The 15,520-nt window shown below is 47.1% G+C and overlaps 1 protein-coding gene across 2 annotated transcripts in view; it reads right to left on the bottom strand.

Annotated features, from left to right (window-relative positions):
• The window catches only part of Znf362 (zinc finger protein 362), a 40,508-nt gene that overhangs the window by 4,041 nt on the left and 20,947 nt on the right, over positions 1–15,520 (bottom strand). For both annotated transcript variants that reach the window (XM_042678230.1, XM_042678224.1), the window contains 4 exons: positions 12,867–13,206; positions 12,014–12,238; positions 1,985–2,063; positions 1,722–1,880 (listed from right to left, as the gene is read on the bottom strand). In XM_042678230.1, the coding sequence (XP_042534164.1) occupies positions 1,722–1,880; positions 1,985–2,063; positions 12,014–12,238; positions 12,867–13,206 (803 nt within the window). The remainder of the gene's footprint in view (positions 1–1,721; positions 1,881–1,984; positions 2,064–12,013; positions 12,239–12,866; positions 13,207–15,520) is intronic.

Raw genomic sequence — 15,520 nt, 5'->3', positions numbered from 1 at the left:
CCCCACAACTTGGGGCTCTCGCCTTGCAGGTGTATCTTCTGTCTCTCCTGCCCCTCAAACTCTAGGGAAGGGTGTCACACACTTAGCACTATAGAAATGACAGCCCTGGCTAGCATGAGTCAAGCATGGTGGGTGACCCTGCTGTGACCCACACTCCTCTCCCACTAGCAAGAAACCTTTCAACAATCTCCTGACATCACCTCCCCCTGGCTTCCTTTTCCACCTGGAAACACACCCAGCCTCCCTAACAGGGCCCCTGGGCTCACACATCTAATTTGCTCTCGGTTCCTGCTACATACCGTGTTTGTTCGTTCCACCTCAGGGTTTTGCATTCACTGCTCTTGCATGACAGATCCCTGTCCCGCTTTCTCCTCAAACTGCCCTGCTCTGGTTAGAGTCTAGAATGGTTTTCAGAGACATGTGCTGAAAGGTAGGCCCCTATATGCCATGCCATGGAACCTTCAGAGGCCCTGTTGAGTGAAGTTGGGCCACTAAGGGGTAAATAAGCCTTTGAAGGAGACACTGGGACCCCCAGCTTCTGCTTCCTTTCTTTGTTTCTAGACACCATGAGGTGAGCAGCTCGCTCTACCTCCTGTACCCAGCTACCATGTACTCCTTACCACCAGTCCCAAAGCAACAGGGTCAATGGAGAAAAAAAATTTCTAAAACTGTCATCCAAAATAAACCTTTCCTCTTTTTTTTTTTTAACTGTATTTTTTTTTTTGGTCTTGTCTTTTTTTAGTACTGGGGATTGAACCCAGGATGTTGCACTTGCTAGGCAAGTGCTTTGCCACTGAGCTACATCCCAGCCCCTTTTCCTCTTTTAAGTTGATTATCCCAAGTATCTTCTCATAGTAAAAAAAGTTGACTACCACATGTCTCTTTCTTGGGTGGTCTTATCTAGACGCTCCCCAATTCCACTTTGTCTTTCCTGCTGTTTCTAAAAACATTTTTTCCCTATTAGAGCGTGAAGCTCAGAGTTTTGCTGCCTCAGGGATATCTGGAAATATTTAGAGACATTCTGGTTGTCACAGGATGGGGAGAAGGATGCTGCTTGGCACCTAGTGGCTAAAGGCCGTGGATGGTACTTATCATCCTAACACAAGATGGCACCCTATGACAAAAAGGAGTAAGTCGCTGCACAGCCACAGCCTAGCCAGCACCTCTGCCCCACCCATCATGCGCATTAATCAATGTGACCCGTGAGAAAACTGAAATACAGGAAGCTCTGCTGGCTATATGAGGACCTATTAACCAGAATATTCCAAGAAACCAGAGGCATACACACAGATAACTCACCTGTGTGCACAAATGCCCTCATTTTGAAATTTTTCCTACCTGGGGACAAGGGCTAGAGTATGATCTATCATCCCTGGTGCAGTTCCAGCTTTCCCTGAGAGGAGGGTGGGGGGGGTCTCTGGGCCATGTCACTGTGCCCCCTTGTGGCCACGATAGAAACTACAGCTTCCCTACAGCAGGAAGACCCTCCTCCTCTCTTGCTTGCAGTCTCCTACTGCTTTGAGGACTGACTGCAGGGCCTCAGGAGTCCAGGCTAAGGTGAGCAGGAGCTTGGGAGCTTGGCTTGGGCCAGCCAAACAGGGAAGCGGTGAGCAGAAGCCTTGGCTCTGCCACCCCTGTGATCAAGGGGAATCATTTCCCTCTCAGGGCCTCAGTTTCTCTCTTAGAAAGCAGGGAGTCAGGGGATCTGGCTGCATACTCACCGAGGTGTATGCCCGCCCACACATGCTGCAGCAGTAGGCCTTGGCGTGCTTGATGGCATGGGCTGAGAGGTGGATCTGCAGGGAAGCTGAGTCTGAGTAGGCCCGGTAGCAGTTGGGACACTTGTAGGGCTTGTCCTTGTTGTGCTGGCGCTGGTGAGACTGTGGAGGGCACAGCGGGGGGCTGTGAGGCACGGGGCTCCCTCAGCCATACCCCTTTCTTGTGCTCCCAAGTGTGGGGGGCAGGGAGGCAGGCAGGTACTCACCTGGAGGTTGGAGAGCTGAGTGAAAGCCTTTTCGCAGCCAGGATGTGGGCACTTGTAGGGTCTGTCTCCTGTGTGGATTCTGCAATGGCAGCCCAGTGAGGAGGTTCCTGACACACACTCCTCCAAGTGCTCCAAGCCCCAGGCCCTTGGTGCCCCAATTCTTCCCATCCCCATTCTACCCAGAGCCCCCAGCAGGCTGAGAGTGAGCTCCAAGCAAGAGCTCCTCAAAGGCCACTCCCTCCTTCTCTGGCTTCCTCTGGCAATTTGAACAGAGCCTTCCTTTTCCCCACCATTGCACCCAACTCCCACCAGAGCCCACTCAAACACCCATGCCTAGGCCTGACCACAGGGCTTGCAGGAGTGTACTCTGCCCCTGCCCTCTAAAACCCCACCAGGCAGGCCCCTCATCTCCTCCCACAGGAGATGGCTCCCCTGACCTGGCTGACTCCTATTTCCCATCTCTGGATGTCAGGCCCTGTGCATGATGGGAATGTGATTATCCCAGGGACTATCCCAGGCAGGACAGTGTGGTCCTCAGGCTCATCCCCTCTGTGGTCTTGCTGGGAGCAACCCTTGTGCCCCCATTCCTGGGTTCTCATCCTGGATCCACAATATGTGAGTGGCTCTGGGCAAATCAACAAGCCTTAATTTCCTCATCTGAAAAACTGGGTCTCTTACCAGAATTGTGAAGACTGCACTGGAAAATACACCTAAGGGGCTAAACCTGGTGTTCACACAGTCAGCATCAGCATCAATAAACATTTACCAGTGTTGTTCATTCTGTCAGCATTTATTCCATCAGGTACCTCTGTGCTAGGCACTGTGCTAAGTACTTGGAATTCATCAGTGAACGAAACAGACAAAAACTACTGCCTGATAAAATAAACCATCGTCATGAAGTAAGAAAGGAAGCCACAAGTAGAAGGCAGAAGTGTGGGAAGGGAGACCGTGAGTGCCAGGAGTATGATGGCAGACCTCATGGAGAAGGTGACATAGTAGCAACAACCGAAAGGCAGATGACAGTTTGTGCTTGTCTAGTAGCTCAGGATGGAGTGATGAAGTCTCTATGTGGCACCTATCAGTGGATGACCCTTCCTGTATGCCATATTGGACCTTTGGGGCTAGTCCCCAACCTGTCCCGAGTCACCAGTCCTGGCAAATCTGGAGTATGGAGTGGTCAACAAAATGCCAGCTGGGCCTAAATCATTTGCCTAGGATGCTGATGAGCATCCAGAATTGACCAATCATGTCCTCTTTTCTACCTATGCCCAGCATCTCACCTAGACCAGGTTTGCTCTATCCACCAACTAATAATAATTCACTCAAGAAACTAAGGCTTCTCAGCTAGGCCCAATGCCTTATACAGGGACCCAGGTATTCCAGCTGTCAAAGAGCATGAAGCATTGGCTGCTATGATAAACATGGACAGTCAGATTCCTCAGTGTGTTGTCCTAGGCCTTCATCAGATGTGCTGGTCTTACCTCCTTGCTCTTGAGCACCCCACCTGGCCTGTCAGACAGCACTATCTGCAACCACATCTAGGGATTCTCCCCCACAGTCTGCTTTGACTGCACCCTACTCCTCTGCCTGCCTGCCTGACATCAGCTCATCCTTCCTGGTCATCAAAGATCAAGGGCTGAAGAGCTTCCCCTGTGCTAACTGGCCCCTCTCACATCCCCAGGCCCCCAAGGCATCCCAAGCCCTCTTCACAGTACTGCTCCCAGAAGCCATCTGGCCCACCATTCTCTTCTAGACAATGACTCTACACCCAAGGCAGGGGCAGGGGCAATGCCCAGGACTGGTCCACAACATACTGATGCCTTCCACCTGAAGCCAAGCCAGTCCTCACATCCCCTATCTACCTGCATGCATCTGGGGCTCACGTGTATGGGACATCCTCCCAGGGCCCTGCTTGAAGTCTACAATGAAGAGCCTGAAGGTGCCATGACCCAGCTCCTGCTGATGCAGGCTTCCCTTCCATTTCAGCCCATTCTTGCCCTCTCCAGAATGTGGGGTTCATACAGTTGGAAGCAGGCAGCAGGAGGACTGAGGGTCCACAGAACACATGCTTTTGTCTGAAACCGTATAACACCCTCCCAGATATCTCCTCTCTCTATACACAGGTGCTTCCTCTGCCTGGAGCCCAGCCTTCCTGGCCTCCCATCAGCAAATCTGGCATCCTGAGCCCTCCTCCCCTCTAGCCCTTTCTCTAGGCTAGAGACCACCAGAAACATTGAATACCTGGCTGAGCTGGCCATTCTCAGTACAAAATCCCCTTCCCTAGACAGCCCTCCCTGATCCTGCCAGGCTGGGTGAGACCCCTGCAGACTCTACCCCTCCCGCATTGTGCCCAGCAGGCTCACTAATGGTACTTATTCTGTCAGTCTCTGGTCACTGTTGACTTCACTCTCTCCATGAGAGCAAGATGTCCTTTGATCTCATTCATGGCTATTTCCCAGGTCCTGGCTCAGGCTTAGCCCAGTCAGGCCTCAATAAATAACTTCAGACTACATGAAGGAAAGTGAGTTTGCCCCAGTCACTGACGACAGAAATAAGCTCTACATAACCAACTTCTGGTGCTAAGACGGTATTTCATGAACATTTGTGGACTGAGTGGTTGGCTGACAGTTCTGTAAAGATCTCACCTTCCTGGGGACCATCTTGTCTACAGAACTGGCCTTCCAGCCTCCTCTCATCCACCTGGCCTCCTCTAAAGGTTCTCTGACTCAGTGTCCCCCTGACTTCAGCCACAGCAGCAGCTCAGGGGTGGGCCTCCGCTAGGCAACCACTACTGTCACTCAGAAGAGTCCCAACCCCCTTTCCATTCCGCTCCTGGTTTCTAAAGGTTACTCCTGGGTCAGCGCTCGTCCAGCCAGGCATCTTGCTGTCCTGGCCCAAGCACGTCTCTTGAGCCTTTGCTCATGCTGTTCCCACTGCCAGAAGTACCTCCTCCTTCTGACTCTCTGCTTCATCCTTCTCTTCTCATGGGCTGTACACTTCCATCCTCCCCTCGCTGTGGGATCCCTCTGGGTCAGGACTTGGCTGGCTCAGAAAGGGCTTCAAGGAGTCCTTGGATGAATGAAGGGGCAGGCTGCTTGTCCCCAGTGGCCACAACTGCTCTCCTCTTTAGTCTTTGAACTTCAAATGGGACTTGTGCTTTCAGTTCTCCCACCAGAATCTACTTCTCACTACAGGACCATCCAGCCCTGACTCCATTCAGCCCTGGCTCCCACATCTGTGGTGACAGGAAGCTCTCGCAGGTCCAAGGTGGTCCTTGTGCTCTTCCAGCACAGGGAAGCTGAACAGAACTGGTGTCCCTGGACTGCTCTTTGCACTATGGCCCAAGCTTGCCCCCATCCTGGGAGCCCCAACGACTCTCTCTACATTCTTGTCTAGCACCTCCACCCCACTGAGCTGCTCCTACCACGTACATTCCCACCCACCTCCTTACTGCAGCTCCTGTGTACCGTCCTTGGATCCCGATTCTGTCACCTCCCAGTTGGTAACCTTGGCTAAGTAACCTTGCCTTTCTCATCTCTAAAATAGGGATAATAATCAAGCCTATAAGAAGTGTAAGGATTAAATGACTTTACCTCAGGGCATTCATAAAGTATTTTCCAGTTAGTTTGTAATACCTTAACTTATATTTAATATAGATTATTTCTGCATAATTAACAAAGAGAGGATGTATTCAGTGTTTAAATGAAATAATGGACTCATTAAATCCAATAACTTATTATTCATATTATTAAATGTATGACAATAACTATTATAGTAGTACCCTTTTATTTCTCGAGTGTTCACACACTACTAAATGTCCTCAGCTACCTTGTGCTCTGTAACAAAAACAATGCAGATTTAGTGACAATTCTTGAGGTGACTCTTCCCTAAGTTATCTCTCAATTTCAATATTTCTTAGGAAGAAACACAAACTCATGCTGTGTATGGACTTACAGGCGCCCTGTACATTCAAGCACCGTTGGGATAATCAGGCTCAGAAGAGCTTTTTAAGAAGGATTGACTGCCATCATTTTTATCGCCATTACTGTCATCAGAATTGAAGAGAAGTCTGCAGCATTCCCTGCTGTTGTCATCACACACACAGACACACAGACACAGACACACACAGACACACACACACACACACACACACACACACACACACACACACACACACACACACACACACACACACACACACACACACACACACACACACACACACACACACACACACACACACACACACACACACACACACCATAAAGAGCCAGCAAAAGAAAACCAAAGCACCCCAAATAAACAAACCAACAAATGTAGCATCACCCAGTCTGGCACTCAGTTCCACAAATAGATTAAAAAAAAAAAAACACCTCTGAGTCCTTTCTTTTAATTTACTGTCTCCTGAAGCAACTTCATACCTGGCATCCTGAATCATGGAATCTGTAGAAATGGGACCACTGTATGCATGTGCTGACTGTGTGAGACAATTGCCACTTTCCCACATGAGCGGCAATAGAAAATGTTTTTATTTTTCTCTCTAAATCATGTGGTGTTTAGACTTGGCAGACCCCTACTTTTCCTCCACACATGCCTTCCTTTCATGACTGAGATTCTCCCAAGATGTACTGGGTTTTCCCAAGATGCACTGCGTTCCCCCTTGCCACTCAACAGTGTTCACAGGCACTCAGCTACCGTCTCTAAGCTGTGGACCTGGCTCACTCTCTCCTTAGCTCTTGACCAGGGCTGGTTCTGCCTTGGACATGGCCATTTTTGCATCCCCCTCATTAATGGTAGTACCACTGGAAGGATGGATTTGATTAATTATAGAATCTAATTGTCCCTTGTCTGGTTCTCTGCCAAGGAGCAGAAAACCAGAACTAGTCTCTATCAAACATCAGAGGAGAGTAGCCCAGAATTGTGTTGCTTTCTTAGGCTTGGATTTGTTGGCTTTGTGTGTGTGTCCAAATGATTCCAGGTCTAGGGGGCATTTGGGGCACCCATGTTCTTGCCACTGAGTTAGGACACATTGCCCTAATTATATGTGTCAGAGCCTCAGGAATCATAAATTCTCTTCCAGATGTTGATAGAAGCCTCTTATATTGTTTGTTTTGCTTCCTGCCATTACATAAAAGAGGGGAGGGAGGAGAGAGAGGGAGGGAAGGAAAGAGAGAGAAGGGGAGAAGGGAGAGAAGGGGAGAAAGGGAGAGAACGGGAGAAAGGGGGAAAGGGAGAGAAGGAGAAAGTAGGAGAAGGAAAAAGGGAGAGGGAGAAGGAGAAGAAGAGGGAGCCCTAGGGGGAAGGGGAGAGGAGAGAGAGGAGAAGGGGAAGGGGAGGAGAGAAGGGGAGAAGGGGTGGAGGAGAAGGGGGAAGGAGAGAGACAGAGACAGAGACAGAGAGAGAGAGAGAGCGCATGCATGCATGAACTTATGCCCTGAGGAATGGAGAAGAAATCTCTGGGTCTAGGAACATTCTGGCAGAATACTTTCCTTCAGGAGATTACAGATTTTTTAATGGTATTTTTAAAGTCTGCTACTGAAAAACACCAAGAGAATCCTTAATCATTATGATTACTTGGCATTGTGTCTATTTCTAACCAGATTAATTCTCCTGTTTTGCCTTTCTGCCAGCTGTGTGCAGTATCTTTCTCAAATCCAACCCTAGATAGAACAAGACAATTACCAAGTTGTCTTTTATAGGCAAGCGCTCACAAACTTCCCAGATGCTCAATGGACCACACCCAAGATATGAGCCCTTGCTTCAGAAAATGAGGGATGCTCAGGGTAGTTGGGCTGTTTTCTTATCTCCCTAACTTCAATTATACCAACGTTAAAGTAACCACTGCCCTGTAAAGCTTGTATTTAAAAAAGGTGACAAATTGAGCCAGGTAGCTCACACCTGTAATTTTAACTATTCTGGAGGCTAGGAGCTGAGGATCACACCAGTTTGGAGCTAGCCCAGGCAGAAAAATCCTGGAGACCTTTATCTCTAATTAACCATCAAAAGGCCAGAAGTGGAGCTGTGGCTCAAGTGGTAGAGTGCCAGCCTTGAGGAAAAAAGCTAAAGGACAGCGCCCAGGTCCTGAATTCAAGCCCCAGTACTGGCACACACACAAAATATGACAAACTGCTTAGACTTTGGTGGCTCACACCTGTAATCCTAGCTACTCAGGAGATCTGAGGATTGTGGTTCAAAACCAACCTCAAAGCAAAAACAGTTATAAAACTCTTATCTCTACTAAACTAAAAAGGCAGAAGCAGAATTGCTGTTCAAGCCTTGAACAAAAGAGGCTCAGGGATAGCACCCAGGCCCTGAACTCAAGCCCAAGGACCAGTGCGCACACACGCATGCGCGCACGCACACACACACACACACACACACACACACACACACAGCACAAATCAAAAAAGAACAGTTTAGTCTCCAAGGATTAATTCTATACACACATAAGTGTGTGTTTAAATATATGTATTTTACTGAAGCCTATTTTGTGCATTTTGAAGCTAAACACAAAAATACTATTTTAATGTACAGACCCTAAAAAATAAGTAGCTGAAAAAACCCTCTTTAAAAATATTGTCTCCAGGGCTGGGAATGTGGCTTAGTGGTAGAGTGCTTGCCTAGCATGTATGAAGCCCTGGGTTCCATTCCTCAGTACCACATAAACAGAAAAAGCCAGAAGTGGCGCTGTGGCTCAAGTGGTAGAGGGCTAGCCTTGGCTCATGCCTGTAATCCTAGCTACTTAGGAGGCTAAGATCTGAGCATTGCACTTCAAAGCTAGGAGGGGCAGGAAAGTCCTTGAGGCTCAAGTGGTAGAGTATTAGGTTGAGCACAAAAGCTCAGGGACAGCACCTGAATTCAACCAGGACCAGGACAAAGAATATAAATACAGTCTCCAGTTGAGATACTGCTCAGCTATACAAGGCCTTGGGTTCAATCCTCAGCAAAAACAACAAAATTTATCTCTAGATTTAAATTGCCCTGATCAATTATCTATTAGTTTTATGGGATAAATTAAAGGACTGCAGACCAGCTAATACCCTAGCTGCCTATAATATGATATGCCTGTATTCTGAGAGATTGATCATGTATTAAACCTGGATAGTGGGCTCTTTTCCCCTCTATTCTGATGCTGTTGATGATTATAATAAATTGGCCACAGTCATTCAGTTTTATTTACCAGTCTCTCCCGACCTCACATTTGCCTTAGGGCCTTTACTTTGATCTGGAGGTAAAACAGTAAGCCTTCAGAAAGGACAAGACAAGGACAGCCTCAGAGAGGGCTGGGCACTACAGGAGACTAATGGGCTCAAGCTAAGAGACTGACATCACAGCCCAGCTAGACCAGACACCACTAGAGGCCACGGCAAGATTGCAGAAGCAGACAACTAAGCAAAGGCTGGCTCCATGGGTCAGAGCAGCAGGAATTATCACCCAGGATTGGACGAAAGTTTCTTCACTACAGTTGCTGTTTCATTGTCCAAAGGGCATATGAGAAAACCCTTTTATCATTTGGTCTGTCTCTAATCCTCAGTTTATAGGAGGCTATAGTTAACAAAAAGAAAAATATATATATTCCTTCAACAGCATCATATGCCAAATAGCCCTTCAAAATTCATAGGAGGGTGGGGGAAAGGAGCTATGAATATTTAACATATGTTGGGTGTTGATGGCTCAAGCCTATAATCCTAGATACTCCAACTCTAGAGGGTGAGATCTAAAGATTATGGTCCAAAGCCAGCCCAGATGGGAAAGTACATGAGACTTCTATCTCTAACTGATCACCAAAAAGCTTGAAGTGGAGGTGTGGCTTAAGTGGCAAAGCACTAACCTTGAGCAAAAAAGCACAAATATACATTAATAAATTATAGAAATTTAAAAATAAACTATATATATGGTCTTATCTAAAAATAACAGAATAATTACTAAATAAAAACATACACAGTACCTTCCATGAGGCCCTTTGCATATCCATTCATTAGTTTTATAAACAGACTCAATAAGAATCTGCCCTTCCTAATAGGATATAATTGGGCAAATCAAATTTGCAACCATGACTGTGCCAGAAATGACACATTTAAAGACAAATCTTATTCAATTAAGCACAACAAGCCTGATAAGATGGTACTTCATATGTGAGAACGAGGCTTCCCACACCTCCAGCCAACAATGGGACCTGTTCCAGGCTTGTGGAATTGCAGCCTTGAAGGTGATGTTTAAAAAATCAATTTTTGCTTTTCTGGGAGTATTGACAAACCAGAGGATTTTTTTTTCTTTTTGCTTATGTGGTGCTGAGGAATCGAACCCAGGGCCTCATGCATGCAAGGCAAGCGCTTTACCACTGAGTCACCTTCCCAGCCCCCTAGAGGATTCTTCAGAAAGAGGGACCTACCTGTACTGAAGCACCACTTGGCAGAAGTAAAAAAAAAAATTACACACACACACACACACACACACACACACACACACACACACACACACAGTTAAAGTTTTATTTCAAGGCTTTAAAGAGTCTCCTGATAGACTCTGTGTCATATCATGTGCTGTAATTCTCAATCCACATTGTGTATATATGTATGCATATTACACTGACCAAACTAAAAATAAACAAAAGTAATGTCGAAATAAAAAAATTGCTGACAAAAAGTTGTGAGGTCAAAGACCTGCCTTAGAAAGCCAGAAATAAGAAAGGAGACAGACAGCGCCTGCCCTGTGGCCATTCTGCTGGTTTCTTCTAAACCTACCTATTATTAGGCCCAAAGTCAGAGAAACAGCAAGGTAAGCCAATCTGCACCCTAGGATAAAGGATGCAAAGGCAATGGAATGAATGAAAACTAACAACCACAACAACATGGAGTCCTTCTATAGAGTGTCCAGCCCTCAAAAGTCCTGTCAATAAGTTCCCAACTCCACAGCAACACTTTCCCTCCTTGACTCTGAACCTGTAGGCAAGGGCAAACAGGTGACCCTGCTGTCAGGGATGATAACCGTGAGAGCAGACTGCCCTCCAACTGCAATCTTAGAAACCTTTGGTTTGCTTCTATAAATACTTACAGTATTTTCATTTGTATAGTCTTCTGATGTCTATACTCTCTTGCACAAGATTTTCTTCCCATAAAGTATTTCTTTCTTTGAGTCTTCTTTCCACACACTCAGCCAGACCTAAGCCCCACAGGATGGGAGTTTTGTCTGTTTTGTTCCTGGTTGTTTCCTGCCTAGAATATTGTCTGGCAAAGTCTGGGGACTCTGTAAACATTTGTTAAACAGATGATCCTCTGCTCAGGACAGAGCTCCACTTATCCCACGAATTTTTAACAAATGCCAACACACGGTAGGAGCACAGCGGCTCATGCATGTAATCCTAACTGTGGGAGGCAGAGATGGAGAGGAACATAGTTTGAGGCTAGTCAAGGCAAAAAGCTAGCAAGACCCCCATCTCAATACATAAGCTAGTCATGGTGGAATGCAACTGTAATTCCAACCATGGAAAAGGCATAGGTAGGAAGATTGCAATGTGAGGCAAAAACAAGAAACTCCTACTAGGATTTTTTTTAAAGGGCTGGGGGTGTGACTAAAATGGTTTATCAAATGCCTAGTAAACGGGAGGTTCTGAGTCTAAACTTCAGTGTTGTCAACAACAACAAGAGATCCCAATACGTTGGAGAAAGTGGAAAACACACAGGAAGTACATGACAGACCGTCCCATCATTGCTGTGATGGGGACCCACAGGGCCCGTGGGCACACAGAGGCAAGGCCCCACACCCAGTTGCAAGGACCAGAAGCTGGCTGGAGAAACAGGCTGCCTCAGGTGAAGGACACGGCAGTTATAAAGGCCAGGAGCAGAGGAGGCTGGGAGTGGTGAGAGCTACACTCAATGAGTTTGGCAAGGCCTGGATCAAACACAGCCTTGAGGAAATTCCCCCGACAAATGTATTCTTGATGGTGGGGCAACAGGTACCTAGAGGTCTCTGCCCCCCCTTGCTCTATGCACCAGGCCACAGAGGCTGGGCTCCAGGGTAAGCACCTACCTGGTGTGCTGCTGGAGGTGGGAAAGCTGTCGGAAGGACTTATCACAGTAGGAGCAGTGGTAGGGTTTGACGCCCAGGTGGATGCGCAGGTGCTGGGCCAGGTAGGAAGCGTTGGCAAAAGACTTGGAGCAGTGCGGGCACTTGTGGGGCTTGGCCTCTGTGTGCGACTTGGAGTGGATTTGCATCTCAGACTTGGTGAAAAAGGTCAGCGGACACACCTTACACCTGTGCGACAAGAGGCAGGGTTGTGCCCGAGAGGAAAACCCCCAGCCTCTAGTGTGTACCTTGGGGGAAGGTCTTCCGTATCAGGGATACCCTGGACACAGGTCAGATCTTGCTGGCAAAGGAACCCAAGTGGCTCTGGGGACAGCCAGCCAAGGCACCCTGTGCGCTGACAGCTTGGGGAGATACCTGAAGCTCCCTGCTCCTCAATCTTAGGAAGGCAGACTCCAAGGTTCCAGGGAAGCTGGTGCCCAGCCACACCATGGTGCCAAGAGAAGAGGCTCTCATGATCAATAATCCCCACCTGGCTGCACATGACAATCCCTGTGCAGTTTCAACAAATACAGATGCCTGATATCCTTGGGCCTGCACCTCCAACAAGTTAGCTCAGAATGCATGGACCTGGCATGTTTTAAAAACTCTCCAGATACTAACCCACTGTTTATAGGTGGGAGGAAACAGAGTGAATGCTAAACCACTGCCCACCTCTTCCACATGGCCTGAAGTGGGGGTGGGACTCCATCCTACGCCTCTGGACTATAGCCCTCACTCTCAGGCCCCGGATTCCCTTTCCAGCCCTGGAAAGCCTCTACCCCAGTCTGCCCAGACGCCATCCCAAGGAGACTCCCACCTGTATGTCTTGCCCTCCTTGGCGGTCTCTCCTGAGGCCAGGATGGGGTAGGGGACAACAAGGACAGGGGGACCCCCCGGGTTCTCCGCCTTGATCTTTTTGCGGCCGCGTTCAGACTTCGGGGGGCCAAGCAAGCCGTGGCCCTGGATTGTCTTGATGGAGTCCAGGAGGGGGGGGCTGGTGATCCCTGAGATGAGGGTGGGGGATGAGGCGATGAGGCGGCTCTGGCTGGTGGTGGTGGGTGTGGACGGGGTGCTGGTACCCGTGCCGGTGCCTGTGCCATTGCCGGTGCTCGACTCGGATGTACTCACAGCCGGGGTCCGGGAGGAGAGTCCCAGACCTGGGAAGACACAGATTGGGGATTAGGAGAGGGAAGCTACAGTGGCTGGTTCAGCACAGAGGTCCAGCTGTGTGACTCAGGTCAAGTTTGCCTCTCTGAACTTCTTCTCAGTCACAAATTATTACTCAAGGGTAACTGAAGGAGCTTGTGTATGTATAAACTGTCGTAAGTAACTTAGACTAAACTGAATTCATAAAAGAAGCACTTCGTGGACTGTTACTATAGTTCAGTAGTAGAATACTTGCCCAGCATACATAGGCTCTGGGTTCCATCCTCAGAACCTCAAAAAAAAAGGCACTTTTGGAAATAATTCCAACTGCAGAAAAAGTCTGAGGTACAAAAATGCTCACTACTGCTTTTTAAAAAAAAATTGTAACAGCAAAAATGGGAATATTCAGGAAAAAAACCAGAAATACTCAACATTGCTAAAGCATTTATTCAGTAAATAGTGAACAACCTCTTCTACTGAGGATACATTATCTTTGGATTTTAAAACCTGTATATGTATGTGCCATGAAAATATTAGATAGTGTACCAAAATGTAATGTGCATGGTAATTAAAAACAAACAAACAAAAACCCTTTTTGATTTCACTGTACTTTCTGATTCCCTAACAATAAAATGTTCTTTTTGTGTGTGCCAATACATAAACTCAGAATGCTTCATAGAGCTTTACCACTTGAATCACACCTCTACTTCCAGCCTTTGTGCTGGTTAATTGGAGATAAAAAGTCTCACAGACTTTCTTGCTTGGGCTGGCTTCAAACTATGATCCTCAGATCTCAGCCTCCTAATTAGCTAGGATTATAGGTGCAAGCCACTAGCATCAGTTGGTGAACTCGCTTTTCTGTAATGAAAGTTATTCTTTTAAAAAATGGACTAGAAATATAAAATTTAGTAGCTAAGTATATTTATTTCTAAATCCAAGTTTGAATATATCCCTCCCCTACTTAAAATTCTTCCATGGCTCTCTCCTGACCCAAGATAAAGTCCAAACTGATCAGTATATATCTATCATGTACTTCAAGTTACTTTTTTGAGTACTTTTTTTTTTTTTTGAGGTCCCGTCGTGGGGCCTGAACACTGGGCCTGGGCGCTGACCCTCAGCTTGACTTCAGCTCAAGGCTAGCGCTCTACCACTTGAGCCACAGCGCCACTTCTGGCTTTTTTCTTATGTGGTGCTGAGGAATCAAACCCAGGGCCTCATGCATGCAAGGCAAGCGCTCTACCCCGAGCCACCTTCCCAGCCCCAAGTTACTTTTTTGAAAAACAAAGAAAACAAAAATCTGTGCATTGACAAACTGGTGTAGTGGCTCAAGTGGCCAAGGGCTTTGAAGGTCTATTCAATCACTGTAACAGTAAGCAAAAAATATCTATGCTTTGGAAAAGCTGGAGCAAGTGTGTTCTGGTTCACTTACTGGTGTCACACACAGTTGGCTTTAGTGTTCATTTGAGCAGCCTTTGGGGAGGGCCATTAATTAATTAATTAATTCATTAACTTATTTATTTATTTTGCCAGTCAGTTGTGGAGCTTGAATTCAGGGTCTGGGCATTGTCCCTGAGCTGCTTTTGCTCAAAGCTAGTACTCTACCACTGGAGCTCAGTGCTACTTTCAGGTTTTTCTGAGTAGTTTACTGGAGATAAGAGTCTCACAGAATTTCCTGCCCTGGCTGGGTTCGAACCTCAATCATCAGATCTCAGCCTTCTGACTAGCTAGGATCATAGGTGTAAGCCACCAGCACTTGGTGAGGGCCACTAATAGTTTAAGCATATAATTAACTCAACTTCTCAAAACTAATCATAAAGAAACACTGGCAGATAGGCACAAGGACTGTGTGCAGAAGCCTACCCTAAGATGTGGGGCCTCCTCCTGCTAGACAGCAACAGAGCCAACATATGAGATGGCTGGGACACAGGGACAGACAGCAAGTGCCTACAGGTACTACTGGCTAAACAAAGTAAACCACAGGCTTCATGGGCACATCTATTTCAGAGGGGGGGGAGGAGAGAGAGGGGGGAGGGGGGAAAAGAGAGAGAGAGAGAGTGTCTGTGTGTATGTGTGTGCACAAACATGTATATACACTCAGGGACCAATCAGAAGGACACATCAATGTACTAACTGCAGCTCTCTCTAGGGAGGACAGGTTTTCATGCTTTGTTTATCTGCTTCTATATTATTTGAATCTTTCACCTGGTAAATTCATCCGGTTTTTACATCTGTGATTAAAGGACAAAAATAAAAGAAATTATAGAGAAAATATCTTAAAATTCTTAACAATACAGGGCTATTTTGTTCTCCTTTAAGTTTGTCTAC

Source organism: Dipodomys spectabilis, unplaced genomic scaffold (assembly GCF_019054845.1).
Source record: "Dipodomys spectabilis isolate Male_0828 unplaced genomic scaffold, ASM1905484v1 ptg000002l, whole genome shotgun sequence".
Taxonomy (NCBI): Eukaryota; Metazoa; Chordata; class Mammalia; order Rodentia; family Heteromyidae; genus Dipodomys; species Dipodomys spectabilis.
The sequence above is the reverse complement of the archived record's forward strand: the minus strand, read 5'-3'. Positions and strand labels throughout refer to the sequence as shown.